The sequence below is a fragment of the Chiloscyllium plagiosum genome, unplaced genomic scaffold, assembly GCF_037043375.1.
Source record: "Chiloscyllium plagiosum isolate Xiang-an unplaced genomic scaffold, Cpla_swu_hap1 HiC_scaffold_19, whole genome shotgun sequence".
In the NCBI taxonomy this organism is placed as follows: domain Eukaryota; kingdom Metazoa; phylum Chordata; class Chondrichthyes; order Orectolobiformes; family Hemiscylliidae; genus Chiloscyllium; species Chiloscyllium plagiosum.
Window position 1 is genome coordinate 2,200,366 of NW_028270157.1, and position 24,304 is coordinate 2,224,669.

The window sequence follows — 24,304 nt, forward strand, 5'->3', positions numbered from 1 at the left end:
TCCGCCTAGGAACCCTCCAACCACAAGGGATGAATGCAGATTTCTCCAGCTTCCTCATTTACCCCTCCCCCACATTATCTCAGTCCCAACCCTCGAACTCAGCACCGCCTTCCTAACCTGCAATCTTCTTCCTGAGCTCTCCGCCCCCACCCCTCTCCGGCCTATCACCCTCACCTTAACCTCCTTCCACCTATCGCATTCCCAACGCCCCTCCCCCAAGTCCCTCCTCCCTAACTTTTATCTCAGCCTCCTTGGCACACCCTCCTCATTCCTGAAGAAGGGCTCATGCCCGAAATGTCAATTCTCCTGCTCCTTAGATGCTGCCTGACCTGCTGCGCTTTTCCAGCAACACATTTTCAGCTCTGATCTCCAGCATCTGCAGTCCTCACTTTCTCCCCCTCAATGATCAGCAAGACAGCCTTTGTGTGGAGCCGCAGAAAATGGGGGAGATACTAAATGAGTATTTTGCGTCAGTATTTACTGTGGAAAAGGATATGGAAGATTTAGACTGTAGGGAAATAGATGGTGACACCTTGCAAAATGTCCATATTACAGAGGAGGAAGTGCTGGATGTCTTGAAACAGTTAAAGGTGGATAAATCCCCAGGTCCTGATCAGGTGTACCCTAGAACTCTGTGGGAAGCTAGAGAAGTGATTGCTGGGCCTCTTGCTGAGATATTTGTATCATCGATAGTCACAGGTGAGGTGCTGGATGACTGAAGGTTGGCTAACATGGTGCCACTGTTTAAGAAGGGCAGTAAGGACAAGCTAGGGAACTATAGACCAGTGAGCCTGACATTGATGTTGGGCAAGTTGTTGGAGGGAATCCTGAGGGACAGGATGTACATGTATTTGGAAAGGCAAGGACTGATTAGGGATAGTCAACCTGGCTTTGTGCGTGGGAAATCATGTCTCACAAACTTGATTGAGTTTTTTGAAGAACTAACAAAGAGGATTGATGAGGGTAGAGTGGTGGATGTGATATATATAGACTTCAGTAAGGCGGTCCACAAGGTTCCCCATGGGAGACTGGTTAGCAAGATTAGACTACACGGAATACAGGGAGAACTCGCCATTTGTACACAGAACTCGCTTAAAGGTAGAAGTCAGAGGGTAGTGGGAGAGGGTTGTTTTTCAGACTGGAGGCCTGTCACCAGTGGAGTGCCACAAGGATCGGTGCTAGGTCCTCTACTTTTTGTCATTTACATAAATGAATTGGATGCAAGCATAAGAGGTACTGTTAGTAAGTTTGCAGATGACACCAAAATTGGAGCTGTAGTGGACAGCGAAGAGGGTTACCTCAGATTACAACGGGATCTGGATCAGATGGGCCAATGGGCAGAGAAGTGGCAGATGGAGTATAATTCAGATAAATGTGAGGTGTTGCATTTTGGGAAAACAAATCTTAGCAGGACTTATACACTTAATGGTAAGGTCCTAGGGAGTGTTGCTGAACAAAGAGATCTTGAAGTGCAGGTTCATAGCTCCTTGAAAGTGGAATCACAGGTAGATAGGATAGTGAAGGTGGCGTTTGATATGCTTTCCTTTATTGGTCAGAGTATTGAGTACAGGAGTTGGGAGGTCATGTTGCGGCTGTACAGGACATTGGTTAGGCCACTGTTGGAATATTGCGTGCAATTCTGGTCTCCTTCCTATCGGAAGGATGTTGTGAAACTTGAAAGCGTTTATAAAAGATTTACAAGGATGTTGCCAGGGTTGGAGGATTTGAGCTACAGGGAGAGGCTGAACAGGCTTGGGCTGTTTTCCTTGGAGCGTCGGAGGCTGAGGGGTGACCTTATAGAGGTTTACAAAATTATGAGGGGCATGGATAGGGAAAATAGGTAAAGTCTTTTCCTTGGGGTGGGGGAGTCCAGAACTAGAGGGCATAGGTTTAGGGTGAGAGGGGAAAGATATAAAAGAGACCTAAGGGGCAACTTTTTCACACAGAGGGTGGTATGTGTATGGAATGAGCTGCCAGAGGAATTGGTGGAGGCTGGTATAATTGCAACATTTAAGAGGCATTTGGATGGGTATATGAATAGGAAGGGTTTGGAGGGATATGGGCCGGGTGCTGGCTGGTGGGACTAGATTGGGTTGGGATATCTGGTCAGCATGGATGAGTTGCCCCTCATACCTTTGTAAACCTCTATGTGGTCACCCCTCAGCCTCCGGCGCTCCAGGGAAAACAGCCACAGCCCGTTCAGCATCTCCCTGTAACTCAAATCCTCCAACGCTGGCAACATCTTTGTAAATCTTTTCTGAATCCCTTTCTGGTTTCACAACATCTTTCCTGTAGGAAGGAGATCAGAATTGCACGCAATATTCCAACAGTGGCCTAACCAATGTTGTGTACAACAACAACATGACTTCCCAACTCCTATACTCAATGCAGGAACCCTCACAGCTTTAAAAAGTACTTGGATGAGCACCTGAACTATCATAACATCCCAGGCTCCTGGCCTCGTGTGGGTAAGTGGGATTAATTTTATGTAGCTGTGTACTTCTGGCAGTAGATACTCAATCGGCCAAAGGGCCTCTTTCGTACTGTATGATTGTAGATTTTATAAAGCATTCATTTTCCCCTTGCTCCTAATTTTCAAGTTGTCACCAGAGCCTGCCAGAGTATTTCTGGAGATTTGTGTGGTTTTTATTCTAGTGGCTCCTAGCTGTTATTTTATGAATTTTTATCAGTCTGTTACAAAGTTAATGTTGTGCTGACACCATCCATCACACTCTGTTGGTCGGATCACATTGACAACAGATGGCTTGTCCAACACTAAATGACATTGGCACCGCGATGATGGACTTTGTACAGACCATCGGCTGCTTCACACAAACAAACACTCACCTCAGCTTTTAAAAAGGGGGGAGTCAGAGAAGGTGAATCTAATTGTAGGGTTTGAGTCAAAATTGATTGTAGCAGAGAAGAGATATTCTAGAGAGAGAGACTCTAACAACATCTGACACCAACACACACCCTGATGTTGCAAAGTCCAGGCAAAGGTGGACCCACACTTGACCAACACGACGTGTTTTCAGAAATAGCTTCCTAATTAGCCCAGCATCACATGGGATGAAATCTTCACTGTGTAGTCATTCAGTTCTGCTTCAGCGTGGCCAGAGACTGAGCGAGGGGGTTGAAGTGGATCAGTACTTTTTGCACACGAACCATTAAAAGTTGTTGTCCCAAGCCCACCTGTGTCTGCACTGAAGTCACCTTCGAACTCACCTCCTCAATTCAAAGGCAGATTGATTTGAAGACAGTTCTGGAGAGATTCTTGGTAACGAGGGGGCAAGAGTGAAAGCTGGGATCCGATGGGCCAATGGGCTGAGGCGTGGCAGATAGAGTCTAATTTAGATAAATGTGAGGGGCTGTATTTTGGGAATGCAAATCAGAGCAGGACTTATACACTTCAGGGTAAGGTTTTAGAGAGTGTTGCTGAACAAAGAGAGCTTGGAGTGCAGGTTCATAGCTCCCTGAAAGTGGAGTCGCAGGTAGATAGGATAGTGAAGGCAGCGTTTGGTATGCTTTCCTTTATTGGCCAGAGCATTGAGTATAGAAGTTGGGAGGTCATGTTGCGGCTGTACAGGACATTGGTTAGGCCACTGTTGGAATATTGGGTGCAATTCTGGTCTCCTTCCTATCGGAAAGATGTTGTGAAACTTGAAAGGGTTCAGAAAAGATTTACAAGGATGTTGCCAGGGTTGGAGGATTTGAGCTATAGGGAGAGGCTGAACAGGCTGGGGCTGTTTACCCTGGAGCATCGGAGGCTGAGGGGTGACCTTATAGAGGTTTATAAAATCATGAGGGGCATGGATAGAGTGAATAGACAAAGTCTTTTCCCTGGGGTGGGGGAGTCCAGAACTAGAGGACATAGGTTTAGGGTGAGAGGGGAAGGATATAAAAGAGACCTAAGGGGCAATGTTTTCACGCTGAGGGTGATACGTGTATGGAATGAGCTGCCAGAGGATGTGGTGGAGGCTGGTACAATTACAGCATTTAAAAGGCGTCTGGATGGGTATATGAATAGGAAGGGTTTGGAGGTATGTGGGCCAGGTGCTGGCAGGTGGGACTAGATTGGGTTGGGATATCTGATTGGCATGGACGGGTTGGACCGAAGGGTCTGTTTCCATGCTGTACATCTCTTTGACTCTATGACTGTATTGGGGGCAGGGCCAGGCAGGAATGAAGAGTAATCTGATTTGATTGAATGATGGAGCGGTCTTGAATGGTCTACTCCTGCTCCTAGTGTGTGTGCATCATCAGGTAATATGTCCTCTTAGCTAGCATTCTGCACATTGTGATACTGCCACCAGCATGGGGAGGCTGCTTTCACCCCTGGTCAGTGAGATTGAGAATGTTAACAACTCCATTTGCCAGGTTTACCCCTTGATCCTTATCAAACAAAACCTCAGTCTTGAAAATAGCAAGTTGCTGTGTATATGTGGGTGTCTGTGTGTGAGAGAGAGAGTGTGTGTGTGTCTGACAGAATGATTGAGTGTGTGTGTGTGAGTGAATGGGTGTGTGTTTGTGAATGAGTGAGTGAATGGGTGTGTGTGTGTGAATGTGAGTGAATTGGTGTGTGTGTGTGTAAATGAGTAAGTGAATAGGTGTGTGTGGGTGTGGGTCAGGGAGTGCCAGGTTGTCCGTTGTGAAGTTTCAGAGGCTGTATCTGAAACATTAAGTTTGTCTTTCTTTTTGCTCTGGTTCCTTAGTCATTCTGCCTTGTTTTTAATCACTGTCACTGTAATATCCTGCTGCCTACAGTCCCTAGGCTTTGCTCGAGACTCCATCACCTCTTGACTGTCCCTGACAATCCACCTGCCCACTTTAGCTGGAGGTTTGTGGTGAGATTTCAGAAAACCACTTCACAATTCACCATTCCAGACTATCTTGGTCTCCATTGTAGTTTGTAATTACCAAACCCCAGTAAAGTTTCACAGCCCCTCCCATATACATATGGCGAAGCCCCCAAGATAGCTCCTGATCAGGGTGGAGAGGGTATGACACATGGCCTGTGTTCCTGCAGTGCAGTTCCCCACATGTTGATTTGTAGCTACTTTAACAAGGTTTGTTACTTTTGGAACAAGGAACCTTAACATTCCTGCCTGGTATGGCAGACACTCTGAGAGCGTAATGACAGACAGTATGACTCTCTCCTATTCTGCGTGAAACTTGTGTTATTTATAATCGAGTGGTGCTGAAGATATTTGTTTACGCAGCCCTTTGAGAAGCTGCAGCTACTGCAGTGGAGACCGAACAGGGATAGATTTGAGATGCAGGTTGAATACTAAAAGAGGTGTGTCTGGCATCAGGCTTGCATTATCCTTCACTTTCACAGCTTCCTGAACTGGGTGCTACACAGCAGCAGCCCCGCTGCAGCCTGCTCTCGCTGTCTCCCTCTCCCTCTCCCTCTCTCTGTCTGTCTGTGTCTGCGTGTAGCTCTGGGGTGGGGGTGGGGTGAAGGCTTTGCCTCACTGCTTCTCCTTGTAAGAGGAATATTCTATTATTGGATTTTGGATCTTGTGTTTGTCCTGTCCTGGCCTTGTCATTTTGGAAGAGCTTCGTTAAAGATATGAAGACCTACAGAGGTGGCAATCAGTCAGCCTGTCATCTCGTCCAGTCTGCCTTGTGGGAATATCTCCACAATAGTGAAAGACTCTGTGATACACTCTCACTGCCCGAGTGCACATCATGTTGTTTCAACATCACTGCAGTTTCAGTGATATAACGGGGAGTGATATAAATACTCGAGTCAAGTTTTGCTTTCCCCCGGAGAGATAGGAATAAGATCTTCGCCTGGGGATGTGGCTGTCACACGTGGATGGTCAGAATGCCAGGCTCTCACATTGCTTTCCGGGATTGTCACGATGAGGAGCTTTGTGACTCAGGTGAGCGCAAGTTGTCTGTTGATCGAGGACTGACCCTCTGGCTGCAGAGAGGCAATGCTGAAGAGACAAGCGGAGACGATGCAATGGTCTTCCGATCTGTCGGTGTTTAAGAGCTGCAGTGATACACACACAGCCCCCGCATTGCACAGGCAGAGCTCTCTGACAAACTTGGGACTGCTGGGTGATGGGGGCAAGAGGCTGTCCCTTCTAAATAGGGGCTGGGCAGATGATGGGGGTGAGTGCAGTGCCATCCCCTTCAAGGGACGCTTCAGGCCAGCTGTCTACCCACTGTCCAGGTCTCTCTCTGTCTCGGAACACTCCCTGTCCCAGTCTGGCTTCAATGTGAAGGGGGCATGCATGCCTAGAAAGTCTGGGAGCGGTGAGATAATGGGCACAACATTGAGATGCCAGCAGACTGAAGTCAAATTCACCAATAGCTGGAAGTCCTATGATGAAATTCTTGCAGAAGAGTCCAAGATGACCAGGAGACAGAGAGCACTGAGAGACACTGGCTGCCCGCGGGAGGGAGTTGCTCAGTTAGATCCCGATATTATCCTGACCATGCTGGGAGACCTGGAGCAAGTGCTTTATACAAACCTGCCTGGTGAGTTGAGCATTGCTTTTAATATTTATTGCGGAATGTAGGTATTTTCCTTCTTGTTATCTCTTTGACACCTCCTGGAACAACAGCTATCATTTATGTTGTAAATGACTCTCAGGGAAAATGATGGCCCCGTTTATGAAGAAGCGCACTGTAGAATGCCCCAGACAAACAGGTCGGAAATTGTAAAGCGGTGTCTGAGAAAAAGGTACAAGGCTTTTGTGAGCTTCTCAGTAATTTGGGAATGGGATTCTGAGATTGCATGATCAGCCATGATCATATTAAATGGTGGAGCAGGCTCGAAGGGCCGAATGGTCTACTCCTGCTCCTGTTTCTGTGTTTCTATTTGCCTGGGTGATACTTTAAAGCAACCTGCTCAGGTGGGTAATGACACCCCTCTGGAGCAGGTGGGAACTGCATACAGATCTTTGTTTAGAAGGATCAGGGGGTTTCTGATTGGACACAGAATCCTGAGAGGCTTGGATCAAGAGATCAACGGTTACAGGGAGAAGGCAGAAGAAGGGGGTTGAGACACATATCAGCCATGATGGAATGGTGGAGCAGACACGACGGGCCGAATGGACTAATTCTGTCCCCGTGCCTTATGGTCGCACTTCTGGCCTAGACGTTAGGACACTACCACTTTGCCACAAGAACCCTACACTTGACACTGGGAGATTGAACAATAACTGAACCATCAAAGTCTGCTCTGCAATTGGCTGGATGTTTATTGAGAAGCTTCTCCATTGCATGGTAACCCCATTACTAACCTGCCTGAGGCACTGAGTCAAAACAAACCCCCTGCTCATTGGTGATAACAGAGAGAACCCAGAGGCAGAAGGATACACCTGTGTGGAAAGCTGTGTATCCAACACGGTGAGCAATGTGAGCTCTATTAGAAATGTGATCCCCATTGTAAACCCCAAATATATAAACACGATTAAGTCTGAAATATGCAAATAACCATCTCTTGGAGTGCTCCTTTTGAAAGACTTGGTTTATCCAGAAGGTGTGAGAGGCCTTGTGTTTCACTTAGAAGGAGCTGGCTGCTCACACTCAGTCAGGGAATTTGTTAAGAGGATGTAATTGACTGTTATCCACTCCCTGACGTTGTGGGATTGGGGGATGAGGCTGGGTGCTGAGGACCTCTGTTTGTCAACATTTTTTGCCATAATTTCCCACTTCCTGATCACTCCCCCCTACCCCATCCCCACTCAATCCCTCTCCCGATTACAGCTGATGATCCAGCAGCCTAAATCCCATGAGTCATTGGGCGTTGAGGAGCTGAGAGAAGCCCAGCCCAGCTCAGGTGCCTGTGGCTGTTTCAGGTAAAGTGCAGGCCTGCCTATTGCAAACGCTTCAGTGCAGAGCGGTCCTCAGGCCAGCCAACACCTGAGAAGCCAGCTACAAATCCCTGGTCTTCCTGATAATAGAAATAGACTTGTATTCCTCAATTGTCCTTTTTCAGAGGCACCTGAGATCATGGGTTTTCAGTAATTGATACCAACTGTCAACTGTGTTGATCAAACTAAATGTCTGTCATTCAACACAACTGGAAGAGTGAACTTAAATTCTTGTAGCATCTTTTACATTCTTGGAATATTTCCCAGCGCTTCATAACCAATTGAATATGTCTGACAGTGTCAGAGAGAAGAGTGTGGTGGCCAATTAAACCACAGCAAGCTCCTACAAAAAGACCATAGATAGAAGAGTGGAATTAGGCCATTCAGCCCATTCAGTCTGCTCCATCATTCAATCATGGCTGATACGTCTCTCAGTCCCAATCTCCTGCTTCCTCCCTGTAACCCTTGACCACCTTATTAATCATAAGACCATAAGACATAGGAGTGGAAGCAAGGCCATTCGGCCTATCAAGTCCACTCTGCCATTTAATCATGGCTGTTGGATGTTTCAGTTCCATTTCCCCGCACTGTGCCCGTATCCCTTAATTCCTTGTGAGATCAAGAATTTATCAATCTCTGCCTTGAAGACATTTAGTGTCCCAGCCTCCACTGCGCTCTGCGGCAATGAATTCCACAGGCCCACCCCTCTCTGGCTGAAGAAATGTCTCCTCTTTTCTGTTCTAAATTGACACCCTCTAATTCTAAGGCTGCGCCCACGGGTCCTAGTACCCTGCCTAACAGAAACAACTTTCCAGCGTCCATGCATTATCTTGTAAGTTTCTATTAGATCTCCCCTCAACCGTCTAAACTCCAATGAATACAATCCCAGGATCCTCAGCCGTTCCTCGTATGTTAGACCTACCATTCCAGGGATCATCCGTGTGAATCTCTGCTGGATACGCTCCGGTGCCAGCATGTCCTTCATTGGACACAGTATTCTAAATGGGGCCTAACCAGAGCTTTATAAAGTCTCAGTAGTACATCGCTGCTTTTATATTCTAACACTTGAGATAAATGACAACATTACATTTGCTTTTTTAGTCACAGACTCAACCTGCAGATCACCTTTAGAGAATCCTGGACTAGCGCTCCCAGATTCCTTTGTACTTTGGCTTTGATTTTTCTAACCATTTAAAAGTAGTCCATGCCTGTGTTATTTTTTCCAAAGTGCAAGACCTCGCACTTGCTCACGTTGAATTCCATCAGCCATTTCCTGGACCACTCTCCCAAACTGTCTAAATCTTTCTGCAGCCTCCCCACCTCCTCAGAATGACCTGCCTGTCTGCCTAACTTGGTACCATCGGCGAACTTCGTCAGAATGCCCCCTGCCCCTTCATCCAGGTCATTAATGTATAAAGTGAATAATAATCATGAGCCCATCTATCTCCATCTTAAATACACTCAGTGACTTGGCCTCTACATCCCTTGACACAAGGGTTCCCACTGAGTCACCACCCTCTGGTTGAAGAAATTCCTCCTCATCTCAGTTCTAAAGGGTCATTCCTTCACTTTGAGGCTGTGCCCTCAGCTCCTAGTCTCTCCTCCTGGTGAAGGCATCTTCTCCATGTCCACTGTATTCCAGCCTCTCAGTATTCTCTAAGTTTCAATCAGATCCCCCCTCATAGAGTCAAAGAGATGTACAGCATGGTAACAGACCCTTCGGTCCAACCCATCTATGCCAACCAGATATCCTCACCTAATCTAGTCCCATTTGCCAGCACTTGGCCCATATCTCTCTAAACCCTTCCTATTCATGTCCCCATCCAGATCCCTTTTAAATGTTGTAATTGTGTCAACTTCCACCACTTCCTCTGGCAGCTCATTCCACACACGCACCACCCTCTGTGTGAAAAAGCTGTCCCTTTGGTCTCTGTTATAGTTGTCCCCTCTCACCCTAAACCTATGCCCTCGAATTCTGGACTACCCCACCCCAGGGAAAAGACCCTTCTAAACTCCAAGTACAGACCCAGGACCCTCAATCACATCTTGCATGACAAGCACTTCATCCCCAGGATCATTCTTATAAAGTTCCTCTGGACCCCCTCCAATGCCAGCACATCCTTCCTTGGATTGGGATATCAAACTGCTCATATATGGTTCAAATGTGGTCTGACCACAGCCTTATACAGTCTCAGCAGTACATCCCCGCTCTGGTATTCTAGCCCTCCTGAAATGAATGTTAACATTGCATTTGCCTTCCTAACTGCCAACTGAACCTGAATGATAATGTTTAGAGAACCCTGAACTAGAACTCTCAAGTCCCTTTGTGCTTCAGAATTTTAAATCCTTTCACCATTTAGAAAATAGCCTGTGCCTCTATTCAGGTAGGTAAAAACAATGACTGCAGATACTGGAAACCAGATTCTGGATTAGTGGTGCTGGAAGAGCACAGCAGTTCAGGCAGCATCCAAGGAGCAGTAAAATCAACATTTCGGGCAAAAGCCCTTCATCAGGAATCATTCCTGATGAAGGGCTTTTGCCCGGAACGTCGATTTTACTCCTCTATAGCTTTATAATTTCCCACATTGTATTCCATCTGCCACTTCTTTATTCACTCTCCCAGCCTGTCCAAGTCCTTCTGCAGTCTCCCGGGTTCCTAAACACAGCCTGTCAATCCACCTAGCATCGTGTCATCTGCAAACTAAGCAATCCAGCCCTCAGTTCCTTCATCCAGAAGGAATGTATAATGTAAATAGCTGATCCAATATGGACCCTGCAGAACTCTGCTGGTCACTGGCTGGGATCCTGAAAAAGGCCCCCTTTATCCCTACCCTCTGCCTTCTGCCAGTCAGCCAATCCTCTATCTATGCCAGTAGCTTGTCCCTAACACTATGACTCTTGTTTTATTTAGCAGCCTCAAGTGTGGCAACTTGTTAATGGCCTTCTGGAAGTAGATGATGTCCTTTATTGGACTTGCTCATTGCCTCCACAAAGCAGTGAGATAAATAGCCAGAGGGTGAATTTGCTTCATAACCTCTCCTGCTCTAACCTCAGTGCAGGTCTGATTGGAATGTTGATCTCCAGAATCCTGTCCTCTCTCCTGTAAGAGTTAGATCAGGTGAGGAGTTTGGGAGTATTGACACTCCCTCTTCTCGTACCCATGAGTGGTCTGATGCAAATTTCATGGAACCAAAATGAGATGTCAGAGGTTTCAAATCCTCTAATTGGTGCAACTTGATTGCAGATTTCAGGCAAAACACAAGTCCTTCAGGGTGTGGACACAGCAAGAGGTTGAGTGATTTATTAGGGCTGGTCTTATTGAAGAACAGAGCAGGCTCAATGGCCTGTTCCTGGTTTCTACGTTTTGAATGTAATCTACCCCTTCCCTTCTATGCAAGGGACGTTCAGAATTGGGAGGAGGCAATGGCCCAGTGTTATTATCAGAGGACTGTTAATCCAGAGAGCTAGATAACTGAGACCCTGGTTTGAATCCTACTATGGCAGATGGTGAAATTTGAATTCACTGATAGTCTGGAATTAAGAGTCTAATGATGACCATGATTATTGGGGAAAATAAAATGATCGAGTTCACTAATGTCCTTTAAGAAATGAAGCTGCCATCTTTACATGTGTCTCCAGACCATGGAATCCCAACAGTGTGAAACAGGCCATTCAGCCCAACTGGTCCACACTGACCCTCTGAAGAGCATCCCACCCAGACCCAGCCCCATACATTTCCCATGGCTAAACCACCTGACCTGCACATGTTTGGAGTGTGGGAGGAAACCGGAGCACACGGAGGAAATCCACGCAGACACGGGGAGAATGTGCAAACTCCACACAGACAGTTGCCTGAGGCTGGAATCGAACCCGGGTCCCTAGCTCTGTGAGGCAGCAGTGCTAACCACTCAGCCTCCAAGCTGTGATTGACTCTGAGGATGGGCAATAAATGCTGGCCTACCAAGTGACACCCTCGTCCCATGAATGAATAAACAAAGTGAAACAACATCTAGAGATTCTTGTGATTTTGTCCTGGCTTAGTTCTCCTGGTGGAATATTGTATCCAATCCTCATTGTGTTTTTGGAATCCAGTCAGTGAACAGTTTTGAGTGGGAGATCCCTGGACCTTGCTCAGTGAAGCAAAGACAGAAATCAGACTTTGTTGGGTCCAGTCAGCTCCAAGGGACGGACAGGGTGACCTGTCCAATTGTAACTGGCTACCAGCCTGAAACTCCAGTTGGTGGGCAGGGTTAAACTCTGCTTTCTGGTCCATCCCAGTGACAGGTTGTGCTGTAGCTTATTAATACCCGAGGGTGTCCTTCAGCTTACAGCACATCAGTGAATCCTCATCATTTTCAAACAACAATCAGCACGGGAATATTTAAAGAGAAAAGTAATTATATGAGAATAGCTAATAAACTGGGAAGTTTCTAGGGATTAGTAACTGTAACTGATTTAACTTATCACCAGATTTATAGACCCTTTACTGTCATTTTTAAAGATGACTGTTCTGTGAAGTGTTTGTGTTGGGTACTTTATGTACAGACAGCTCTTGTAAAATCCACAAGGAACAGGCCATTCAGCCCATTGACCCTCTTGGCATTGAGTGATATCCTGGTAAAGCCCAGATTCATTCAGCATGCTCGGCACGGTGGTTCAGTGGTTAGCACTGCTGCCTCACAGCGCCAGGGCCCCAGGTTCAGTTTCAGCCTCGGGTGACTGTCTGTGTGGAGTTTGCACATTCTCCCTGTGTCTGCCTGGGTTTCCTTCCACAGTCCAAAGATGTGCAGGTCAGGTGAATTGGCCATGCTAAATTGTACATCGTGTTAGGTGCATTAGTCAGAGGGAAATGGGTCTGGGTGGGTTACTCTTCGGAGGGTCGGTGTGGACTGGTTGGGCCGAAGGGCCTGTTTCCACACTGTGGGGAATCTAAAATAAAAGCTCAGTTCTATATTCTTTGGGTCGGTTAAACAACAAAAGGTTCAAATTAACTCTCAGCCTCAACAGCCGTTCGAGGGATTGAGTTTCAAATTTGTAATCCCCTTTTCTGAAGTTACCCTCAAACCTCATTTTAAAGTCCTGCCCATTTGTTCCAGGCTTTACTTACCCCCATCCCCCACCACTCCAATTACCACTCCCCCCCATCCCAACTTCCAGCCCCAACCACTTCCCATCCCCAGTCTATCCCCCCACCCTACCCCCATCAACACCCCACCCCACTCACAACCACCTCCCACCCCCAGTCTACCTCCCAGCCCCACCCCCACACCCCACCACACTGCACTCACCCCCCCCACCCCCAACCCCCACCCCCAACCCGAACCACTCCAACCCTCATCCACCACTCCACACCTACCACTCTACCTCCACCCTCACCCCCAACCACCTCCGACCCCCACTCTACCCCCACCCCACACTAACACTTCACCCAAATCCCTCACCACTCCAACCCCCAAAGCCCACCACTCCACCCTGGTCATCTCCCACCTCCATGTCACCACCCACCCCCCCAAATAAGAGTCATATAAGACTAGAAATGATCTGTCCCAACAGAAGCTGCCAGATGTTTTGAGTATCTTCTCCCCACAATGAGGGGAGGTGATGCCCTAGTGGTATTGCTAATGCTCTGGGGATCTGAGTGTGAATCCTGTCATGGCAGATGGTGGAATTTGAATTCAATAAAAAATCTGAAATTCAGAGTCTAGCGATGACCATAATTCCATCTTTGTTGGGAAACCCCATCTGGTTCACTAATGTCCTTTAGGAAAGAAAACTGCCATCCTTACCTGGTCTGGCCTACATGGGACTCCAGACCCACAGCAATGGGGTTGACTCTAAACTGCCCCCTGGGATGAGAAATGAATGCTGGCCTAAAAACAACACTTTAACAAAAATGTGCTGGTTATATATAGCATGAGACCAGAAGACCATAAGACATAGGAGCAGAAATTAGGCCATTCAGCCCATTAAGTTTGCTCCGCAATTCAATCCTGGGGTTGAGAAGTTTCTCAACATCATTTTCCTACCTTCTCCCTGTAACCTTTGAATCCCTTAACAATCAAGGAACTCTCTATCTCAGCCTTAAACATACTCAATAACTGGCCTCCACAGCCTTCTGTGGCAGTGAATCCCAGACATTCCCCACTCTCTGGCTGAAGACATTTCTCCTTATCTCCGCTCTAAAAGGTCTTACCTTTCCTCTAATGCTGTGCTCTCAGGTTGTAGTCCCTCCGAATGGAAACATCTTCCCAATGTCCACTCTCTCCAGGCCATTCAGTATTCAGGTAAGTTTCAATGGAGTGTAGACCCAGAATCCTCAAACTTTCCTCATATGTTAAGCCTTGCATTCTCGGGAACCTTTCTGGATCCAGTCCAGGGCCAGTACATCCTTCCTAAGATATGGGGCCCAAAACTGCACACAATATTCAAAATGTGGTCTGACCAGAGCTTTATAAAGTCTCAGAAGTACATCCCTGCTTTCATATTCTAGTCCTTATGAAATAAATGCCAACATTGTATTTGCCTTCCTAACTACCGATTCAGCCTGGACTAGAACTTCCAAGTCCCTTTACACTTCAGATTTCTGAATATTCCCCTCATTTCTTCCTACCAAAGTGCAAGACCTCACACTTTCCCATATTGTACTCTATCTGGCACTTCTGTGCCCCCTCTCCTAACCTGTCCAAACCCTTCTGCAGCTTCCCCACCTCCTCAATGCTACCTGCCTTTCCCTTCCCTCTGTATTGTCTGCAAACTTAGCCAGAATGCCCTCAGTTCCTTCATCTAGATCGTTAAAGTATAAAGTGAAAAGTTGCGATCCCAACATTGAGCCTTGTGGAACACCACTTGTTGCTGGCTGCCATCCTGTGAAGGATCCTTTTATCCCCCACTCAGGGGCATTAACCCAGGGCCTGGTGAGAAACTACCACCGTCAGCATTGGGGTCAAACCTGAACTACTGGCATCACAGTCTAACCAGCTGGGCGAACCAACCCTCAGCAGTGACAATAAATTACTCCATTCACAGGGTTATGAATGTTTGGAATTCCCTGTCCCAGGGAGTTATGGACACACCATTGTTATAATTATTCAGGGAGTGAGTGGATGGAGTGCAACAAAGGTTTACCACACTGATTCCTGGGGGGGGGTATAACTGACATATGAAGAGGGACTGGATTGGTTAGGATTATATTTTTTTCTTTTCTTTTATATATTTTATCTTTTTTTCTGAGGAAATTCTAAATTCCCTCTGATTGTATAATTTCTGTTCTCTTACCCCTGCATTACCGCCTAACTGCGGTAGTGCTTATTTTTCCCCAGCAATCATATCGTGTGTGTGCAGGTATAGGATACAGTGAGGAACAACAGGTGATTAAATCTTTATTTATATTCCACCACCAGGAAGGAAGGAAACACCCGAGTGGCCAGTGACAAACACTGCCCTTCACATCAAAACAGTGTGATCAAAACAGTGAAGGGGAGGGCAGGGACTAAATCAAAATAGAGTTGGAGGGGGAAATGATGCACTCCACTCCCTGCGGCACCCACCTCTCCCTGAACAACTCCAGGGTGTTGGTCGACACCGCGTGCTCCTTCTCCAGAGACTCCCGGGCTTGGACGTAGCCGCAGAGGAGGTTAGGATTATATTCACTGGAGTTTAGAAGAATGAGATCCCATACAAACCTACAACATTCTAACAGGACCAGACATTGTAAAGGCAGGAAGGATGTTCTCAATGACCAGGGAGCCCAAACCCAGGGGTCACAGAGTGAGGAGAAATGTTTTTCACCCAGAGAGTGGGAAGCCTGTGGAATTCTGTCACAGAAAGTGGTTGAGGACAAAACATGGAATATTTTCAAGAAAGAGTTAGATGTAGTTCTTAGAGCTAAAGGGATCAGAGGGTTTGGGGAGAAAGCGGGTGCAGGAGACTGAGTTGGATGATTAGTAATGATCATATTGAATGGTGGAGCAGGCTCAAAGGGCCGATTTTCGCTATAACGCGATTGATGAATTGGGGACGCTGTTTCTTAAGTGCAATCTTTTAAAACCTATGTTGGCTGTAATGTGATTACATCAGCAACATGTTGAGTGCTGTTTCTAAGGTGGGGGTTTTTCGATAATGTGGGTTTGCACAAGAACGCTACTATTGCATTATAGGAGAAAGATCTGGACTCCTGCTCCAGTTTTTGATGTTTCTATATTTCATGACTGGGATAGAAATTTTTACATCTCTCAAGGAATCAGATGAGATATGAATAGGCTGGGAAGGTGGGACTGAGGCCATCCATTTGCAATGATCTTACAGAATGGTGGAGAAAGTGAGGTCTGCAGATGCTGGAGATCAGAGATGGAAATGTGTTGCTGGAAAAGCGCAAATGGACCCCACCACCAAGGATATATTTCCCTCCCCTCCCCTATCAGCATTCCGTAAAGACCACTCCCTCCGTGACTCCCTCGTCAGATCCACACCCCCCACCAACCCAACCTCCACTCCCGGCACCTTCCCCTGCAACCGCAGGAGGTGCAAGACTTGCGCCCACACCTCCCCCCTCACCTCCCTCCAAGGCCCCAAAGGAAACTTCCATATCCGCCAGATTCACCTGTACCTCCACACATATCATCTATTGCATCCTTTGCACCCGATGTGGCCTCCTCTATATTGGGGAGACAGGCCGCCTACTTGCGGAGCGTTTCAGAGAACACCTCTGGGACACCCGGACCAACCAACCCAACCACCCTGTAGCTCAACATTTCAATTCCCCCTCCCACTCCACCAAGGATATGCAGGTCTTTGGACTCCTCCATCGTCAGACCACAGCAAAACGACGGTTGGAGGAAGAACGCCTCATCTTCCGGCTAGGAACCCTCCAACCACAAGGGATGAACTCGGATTTCACCAGTTTCCTCATTTCCCCTCCCCCCAGCCTGTCTCAGTCAAATCCATCAAATTCAGCACCGCCTTCCTAACCTGCAATCTTCTTCCCGACCTCTCCGCCCCCACCCCAGTCTGACCTATCACCCTCACCTTGACCTCTTTCCACCTATCACATTTCCGACGCCCCTCCCCCAAGTCCCTCCTCCCTATCTTTTATCTTAGCCTGCTGGACCACTTTCCTCATTCCTGAAGAAGGGCTAATGCCCGAAACGTCGATTCTCCTGTTCCCTAGATGCTGCCTGAACTGCTGCGCTTCTCCAGCAACACATTTCCATCTCTTATAGAATGGTGCAGGCTTGAGGGGCCGAATGGTCTTTGGTAGCTACTATTTCTTGTGTTCTAATGATCATTAAGGACATTAAGTTGAGCCTGTATCTGAGAGGGACAGAGAATGGTTAAGGTTTGTTTTGATTCTTGGAGCTGGATTTCCCTCCAATCCAGCTCAGCAGAACAAAACCATCAAGGAAGAAGGTTTGTGTTTGACGTGCTTGTACAGCACTTCCATGGAACATCAGAATGTGAGTGAGCACCTTGTAGCTGTTACAGCCCACGATCTGCTCTGGCACTGAGTACATTAAACTCAGGGAGAAAGATCCCCCACAGACTGAATTACAAAAAGAACAACACGATCTCGGGCTCTCACTGTCAATAATTGGCATTGGAAACTGTTCCTGGGGTCAGTACCTGTGTCTTTAGGTATCGCTCGGGCAGAGAGGGTATCGGGTTTAGATTCTAGTCCTCCAAGCTTTCATGTTTAATTTGTAAATCTTCAAATTCAAAGGGTCAGTGGGGCCTGCACAGCAAGGATTTCTTTTTTGTATTAGTATTTTGAACAATTCTGTTACTGTTGGCATTAATGTTTTTATGATTGACTTTGATGTACCTTTTCCTGAATTCCTGGGTCCTCCTTTGATTAGGTGATACTGATTGGACATCCCAGTTGAACGACTGCCTTATTATTATCATCATCACCAGCTTGAAGGTATCTTTGATGGACACTGTTGTTTTTTTTGTCCAGCAGCACCCAACGCCCATTATCAATGTTATCATCCACTAACTGTTGGCCATTTGTAATAAAATGATAATTAAGCTGTTTGTGAGTTCCCTTTAAATGTCAAAATGGGCTCCACTTTTGTCTCTGCCCCTCCCCCCCCCCCTCCCCGGGTTGTGATGGTCAGGAGAGATGTTCGGGAGGGCCTGAGAATAAGACTTGGAGCCTCTTGTCACAACATTAGTTGAGGAATTTAAATTCCCGCCTGGGAAAAGTCTGGTTGTGGTAGAGTTGGAGGAGTTGGTGGTTCTACTCATACAGTCAGAGAGGTCTATAGCAGAGAAAAAGACCCTTCAGCCCATTGTATCCTCAAAATCAACTCCTGCATATTCTAATCCCATTTTCCTGCACTTGGCTCATTCCTGATGAAGGGCTTATGCTCGAAACGTCGATTCTCCTGCTCCTTGGATGCTGCCTGACCTGCTGCGCTTTTCCAGCACCACAATCTCGACTGATTCCCAGCACCTGCAGTCCTCACTTTCTCCATAGCCCTGTGTGCCCTTGATATTGCAACTACACATCTAAATCCTTCGTCAATGTGATGGGGGTTTCTACCTCTCCCATCCTTACAGGCACGGAGTTCCAGATTCCCACTACTCTCTGGGGGGAAATATTTCCCCCTTACATCCCTTGAAATCTCTGCCCCTTCCCTTAAATCTGTATAGCCAGGCATTGATCCCTCACCAAGGGGTGAAGTCTCCTCTTGTTCACCTTGTCTATGCCCTTCATTATATTAAACATCTCAATCATGTCCCCTCTCAATCTCCTCTGCTCTATGAAAAAGTGGAATTGATCATTCCCCTCAACATTACTAAACTCCAATGATGGAGTTGTTGAGGTGGGAGTTCCCTGAAAACCGCAGTCCTACCCAGTCCCTCTGAATGCCTACGCAGCAGGCACGGAGGTCCCCATTGCACTGGGTAAAGGGTCAGAGCAAGCTGGAGGGGACTGAGTAGCCAACTCGTGTTGCTATGTTGTTGTTGCAGGGAGCCACAGTATCCTGCTCCTTGTTAAAATTGCAGTGTATGCGGATTGTACAATGGAGTTTTCTTGAATCCAGATTTGTTAATTTATTTTTGGAAACTCTTGGGTCAGCAGCTTCAATCCTCAAACTGGGGAATGAAGAAATATGACTTAACTCTTCAACGCTTCTCAAGTGCTGAGGAAAGAATTTCAGCTGTCAGAACTATCCCTGGACATTGACAGGATGTGTTATAAACCTTCCTCCTGATGTACAGGTGCTGTTGTTACACAGCCACTCCTGGAAACAGATTGGCCCCCAGTAAGATCTCACAAAGCACCCAACAAGACAAGGGGTCAATCAGGCTGAGGGAGGACACTCTGGAAGAGTCTTTACAGAAATTTCTTACTGTTTCACTGTGACCCCTATTGTGTCATGCGCATGTGGGGAATATGTCCAGCTCTCTTCCTGTTGCACTTCCCCTGGTTTGTCCACATGTTGTTTCAGTAAAGGATGTGGGAGGTGTGATACCCCAGGGTCAGGGGAGCTACAAAGTTTCAAATCTTAGTTTCTTAATTCAGTGGATATGGGGCTCGCTAGATGGGCCAGCATTGATTTCCTGTTCCTATCCTCTGGATCGGGTAGTGCTGAGCTGCCTTCTGGAACAGTGGGGAGTATTCCATCACACTCCTGACTTGTGCCTTGTCAATGGTGGACAGGCTTTAGGGAGTCAGGAGGGGAGTTACTCACCAGAGTATTCCTAACCTCTGACCTGCTCTTGTAGCCACTGTGTTCATATAGATCATCCAGTTGAGTTTCTGGTCAGTGGTAACCCTCAGGTTGTTGATATTAGGGGATTCAGTGATGGTAACAACAATGAATGTTAAGTGGTAATAGTTGGTTATCTCTTATTGGAGATTAGAATTTTATTTTGGAGGTTAGAATTAGATTATAGGAATGCATGACTACATACAAATGTAGAGAGTCACCACTCTCTGGTAATACCTTGGTTACAAAATCAAAACTTTTTTAAAAAGCAGAAAAAAAGTCAAAAGATAAGAAAAACACCCAGATCTTAAAGTCGAAGTCTTACCTTAATAAAGGTGGTGAGATGATCATTATCTGGCATTTGTGTGGTGTGAATGTTACTTGTGACTTGTCAGCCCTGGATGTTGTCCAGATCTTGTTGCATTTGAGCATGGACTGAGGAGTGGCGAATGGTGCTGAACATTGTGCACTCATTAGCACACATCCCCACTCCTGACCTTATGGCGGAGGGAAGGTCATTGATGAAGCAGCTGAAGATGGTTGGGCCTTGGACACTACCCTGAGGGACTCCTGCAGAGATGTCCTGGAGCTGAGATGACTGACCTCCAACAACCACCATCATCTTCCTATGTGTCAGGTATGACTCCAACCAGCAGAGAGTTTTCCCCCAATACCCATTGATTCCAGTTTTGCTAGGGCTCTATGATACCATACTCGGTCGGATGCAGCCTTGATGTCAACGTCCCTCTCCCCGCCCCTCTGGAATTCAGCTCTTTTGTCCATGTTTGACCCAAGGCTGTAATGAGGTCAGGAGCTGAGTGTCCCTGGGGGGACCCAAACTGGGCGTCACTGAGCAGGTTATTGCTGAGCAGGTGCTGCTTGATAGCCCTTTTACTGACACCATCCATCACTTTACTGAGGATGGAGAGAGGATGGGGCAGGAATTGGCCGGGTTGGATTTGCTCTCCTGTTTGTGTACAGGACTAACCTGGGCAAAATTCCACATTGTCTGGTAGTTAACATTGTGTAACTGTACCGGAACAGTTTGGCTAGGGGAGCAGAAAGTTCTAGAGTCTTTGGTACTAATTATCAAACTTTTTAGGTCCTAGAATCTTTGCCTAATTTCCACAAGGGATGAGGTGCCCCCAAGTTTACAGTGTCAGTGAGGGAGGATTCATGGGTATTGTCACACATCCCCCCACCCCCGCCCTTTTGAAAGAATCAGTGAAATGTTGTAATTTGCAATACATTACCTGAGGAAGTGGTGGTAATGTATTCAGCATTAATGTTTGAAATGAGAGTGATCCTAGTGAATGGCAGATCAGGCTTGAGGGGCCGAATGGCCTACTCCAGGTACTATTTCTTTTGGATTAATATTTACAAAAAGAAAGGTAATTGTGGGGTCCTGGGAAGGCATTAATGGAATAACTGTTTCAAACAGTCCATGAGACTTGTATACATTGTTAGTTTCTGATACTTACTGTTTATGTTCAACAATAAATTGCATTAATATAGCGCTGTTAGCATAATAAAGCATCCCAAGACACCACTTATCAAACAAAATCTGATGCCAACCTACACAAGGAAATACACAAGGATGCAGAACTGGGCTGAGAAATGGCAGATGGAGTTCAACCTGGATAAATGCAAAGTGATGCATTTTGGAAGGTCGAACTCGAATGCTGAATATAAGATTAAAGACAGGATTCTTGGCAGTGTGGAGGAACAGAGGGATCTTGGTGTTCAAGTACATAGATCCCTCAAATTGCTACCCAAGTGGATAGGGTTGTTAAGAAAGCATTTGGTGTTTTGGCTTTCATTAACAGAGGATTGAGTTTAAGAGCTGTGAGGTTTTGCTGCAGCTCTACAATTCCCTGGTGAGACCACACTGGGAATATTGTGTCCAGTTCTGGTCGCCCTACTATAGGAAAGATACAGAGGCTTTGGAGAGGGTGCAAACAAGGTTTACCAGGATGCTGCCTGGACTGGAGGGCTTTCTTATGAAGAGAGTTTGACTAAGCTCAGACTTTTTTCTCTGGAGAGAAGGAGGAAGAGAGGTGACCTGATCGAGGTATACAAGGAAATGAGAGGAGTGGATAGGGTCAATAGCCAGAGACTTTTCTCCAGGTAGGATTGACTGGCAGGAGGGGTCATAGTTTTAAGATATTAGGAGGAAAGTATAGAGGAGACATCAGAGGTAGGTTCTTTACACAGAGAGTTGTGAATGCATGGAATGTGTTACCAGCGGTGGTGGTGGAAACAGAGTCACTGGGGACATTTAAGTGACTGCTGGACATGCACATGGATAGCAGTGAGTTGAGGGGTGCATAGGTTAGGTTATTTTGTTTTGGATTAAGATTAATCCTCAGCACAATATTGTGGATTGAAGGGTCTGTTCTGTGCTGTACTTTTCTATGTTCGATGATAGATGGTCCAAAATTAGCACAAAGAGATTCAAACTGGATGTGGGGGGAGCTTGAAGGATTGTGGGCCTTGGGGAGATGACAGAGACAGAGAGGGATGTAGTCTTGGAAGGATTTGAAAACAACGATGATAAATTGTGAAGACATTGTTTATGCAGGAGCTGGAGTAATTCAGCAAGCACAGGGGCGATGGCGGAATCCCACTTGGTGGGAGGTCACGAGCAGCTGGGTTTTGGATGATCTCAATGTAAAATAAACTCTGAGTGAACTATTTACTTAATGTCAATGTTATATTAAAAACACATGGTGATGCGAGGGTCTGGGGGCTCAGTGTGTTTCCTCTTCACTGTTCCAGGTGAAGATCCAGAAACTAGGAGAATGAGGACAGTGAAGAACATCGCTGACCTTCGGCAAAACCTGGAAGAGACAATGTCGAGTCTGCGCGGGACCCAGATAAGCCATAGGTATTCAGCTGAGTCTGAGTCTGTATTTCAAGACCTAGGCTGCTTCTTTACGCTGATGATATCACCCGCGTTATCAGGATTAGACTGTCACAATAAAACTCAGTTTGCAATGAAAGTTTCTGTGCCCCTCGTTAGCCCTTATGCTGTTTCAGTGTCGGAGTCTAATACATGAGAATAGTGCAGAGTCACCAACAGAACATGTCCAGATGAGAATGAGGCAGTCTGGAACCTCCAGCATTAGATAGCACCCTGTATGTTCCCTATGTAACATCAACAGTGTAAGGCTCACTCATCAAAGCTATCAGACTCAATAACCAGCCGGACTATTCACACCTTCCACTCAATGGTTATGAGACTCAGGGTGGGTAAGCTGCAAGGTTTGACCTGCTGTAACCAGATGGGGTTCATTAAACTGCTCCATATGGAAAAGGCTATTTTCCCAACATTACCCTCGCCTCCCCCTTTAACCATGTTGTCCTATCCACCCGACATTCACTCCACTACATCCCTCTAACCTCACTACATGGAGCAGGACAATCCCAGCTTCCCCAGTCTGGACAGGTCTGCGAATTTCCATATCTCAGCTAATATTCCAGGGACTCTCCCTGCACCCTCTCCATGTCCTTAACATCCTTCCGGAAAATCTGGTGCCCAAAATTAGAACACAGAGGCACATTATGCTTTCTCACAACTTCTTCCTACATGACCCCAATTTTAACCTGGTTCCAGAATGAGTTAGAATTTTGTCTCTTTATGATCCAAGGATCCTTTAGAACAGCTTTTGTAACATTCAGATTGTCCTGCTCCATGTAGTGAGGTCAGAGGGATGTAGTGGAGTGAATGTCGGGTGGATAGGACAACATGGTTAAAGGGGGAGGCGAGGGTAATGTTGGGAAAATAGCCTTTTCCATATGGAGCAGTTTAATGAACCCCATCTGGTTACAGCAGGTCAAACCTTGCAGCTTACCCACCCTGAGTCTCATAACCATTGAGTGGAAGGTGTGAATAGTCCGGCTGGTTATTGAGTCTGATAGCTTTGATGAGTGAGCCTTACACTGTTGATGTTACATAGGGAACATACAGGGTGCTATCTAATGCTGGAGGTTCCAGACTGCCTCATTCTCATCTGGACATGTTCTGTTGGTGACTCTGCATTATTCTCATGTATTAGACTCCGACACTGAAACAGCATAAGGGCTAACGAGGGGCACAGAAACTTTCATTGCAAACTGAGTTTTATTGTGACAGTCTCGCAAATTTACTAACCCACCCTTCTACGCCCTCATCCAGGTCATTTATAAAATTGACAAACAGTGGTGGACCCAAAACAGATCCTTGCGGTACCCCACTAGTAACTGAACTCCAGGATGAACATTTCCCATCTACCACTACCCTCTGTCTTCTTTCAGCTAGCCAATTTCTGATCTAAACCGCTAACTCACCCTCAATCCTGTGCCTCTGTATTTTGTGCAATAGCCTACAATGGGGAACCTTATCACCTCTCAATTTAAAGCTATGTCCCCTTATGCTCGCCATCACTATGAGGAAAAAGGATCTCCCTGTCCACCCTATCTAACCCTCTGATTATCTTCTACGTCTCTATTAAGTCACCTCTCAACCTTCTTCTCTTCAACAAAAACAGCCTCAAGTCCCTCAGCCTTTCCGCATAAGCCCTTCCCTCCATATCAGGCAACATCCTAGTAAATCTCCTTTGAAACCTTTCCAAAGTTTCCACATCCTTCCTATAATGCAGTGACCAGAATTGTACACAATACTCCAAGTGTGGCCGCGCCAGAGTTTTGTACAGCTGCAGCATGACCTCATGGCTCCGAAACTCAATCCCTCTATTAATAAAAGCTAAAGCACTG

At 46.5% G+C, this 24,304-nt stretch overlaps 1 protein-coding gene across 18 annotated transcripts in view; it reads left to right on the forward strand.

Moving 5' to 3' along the window:
* nav3 (neuron navigator 3) overlaps positions 1-24,304 on the forward strand; it is a 639,300-nt gene that overhangs the window by 406,177 nt on the left and 208,819 nt on the right. For 16 of the 18 annotated variants that reach the window (XM_087996953.1, XM_087996954.1, XM_087996961.1 and 13 more), the window contains one exon: positions 22,328-22,436. In XM_087996953.1, coding sequence (XP_087853079.1) covers positions 22,328-22,436 — 109 coding nt within the window. Of the gene's footprint in view, positions 1-5,537; positions 6,496-22,327; positions 22,437-24,304 lie in introns of those variants that run through there. The other 2 variants (XM_043708778.2, XM_087996968.1) reach the window with 2 other exon arrangements.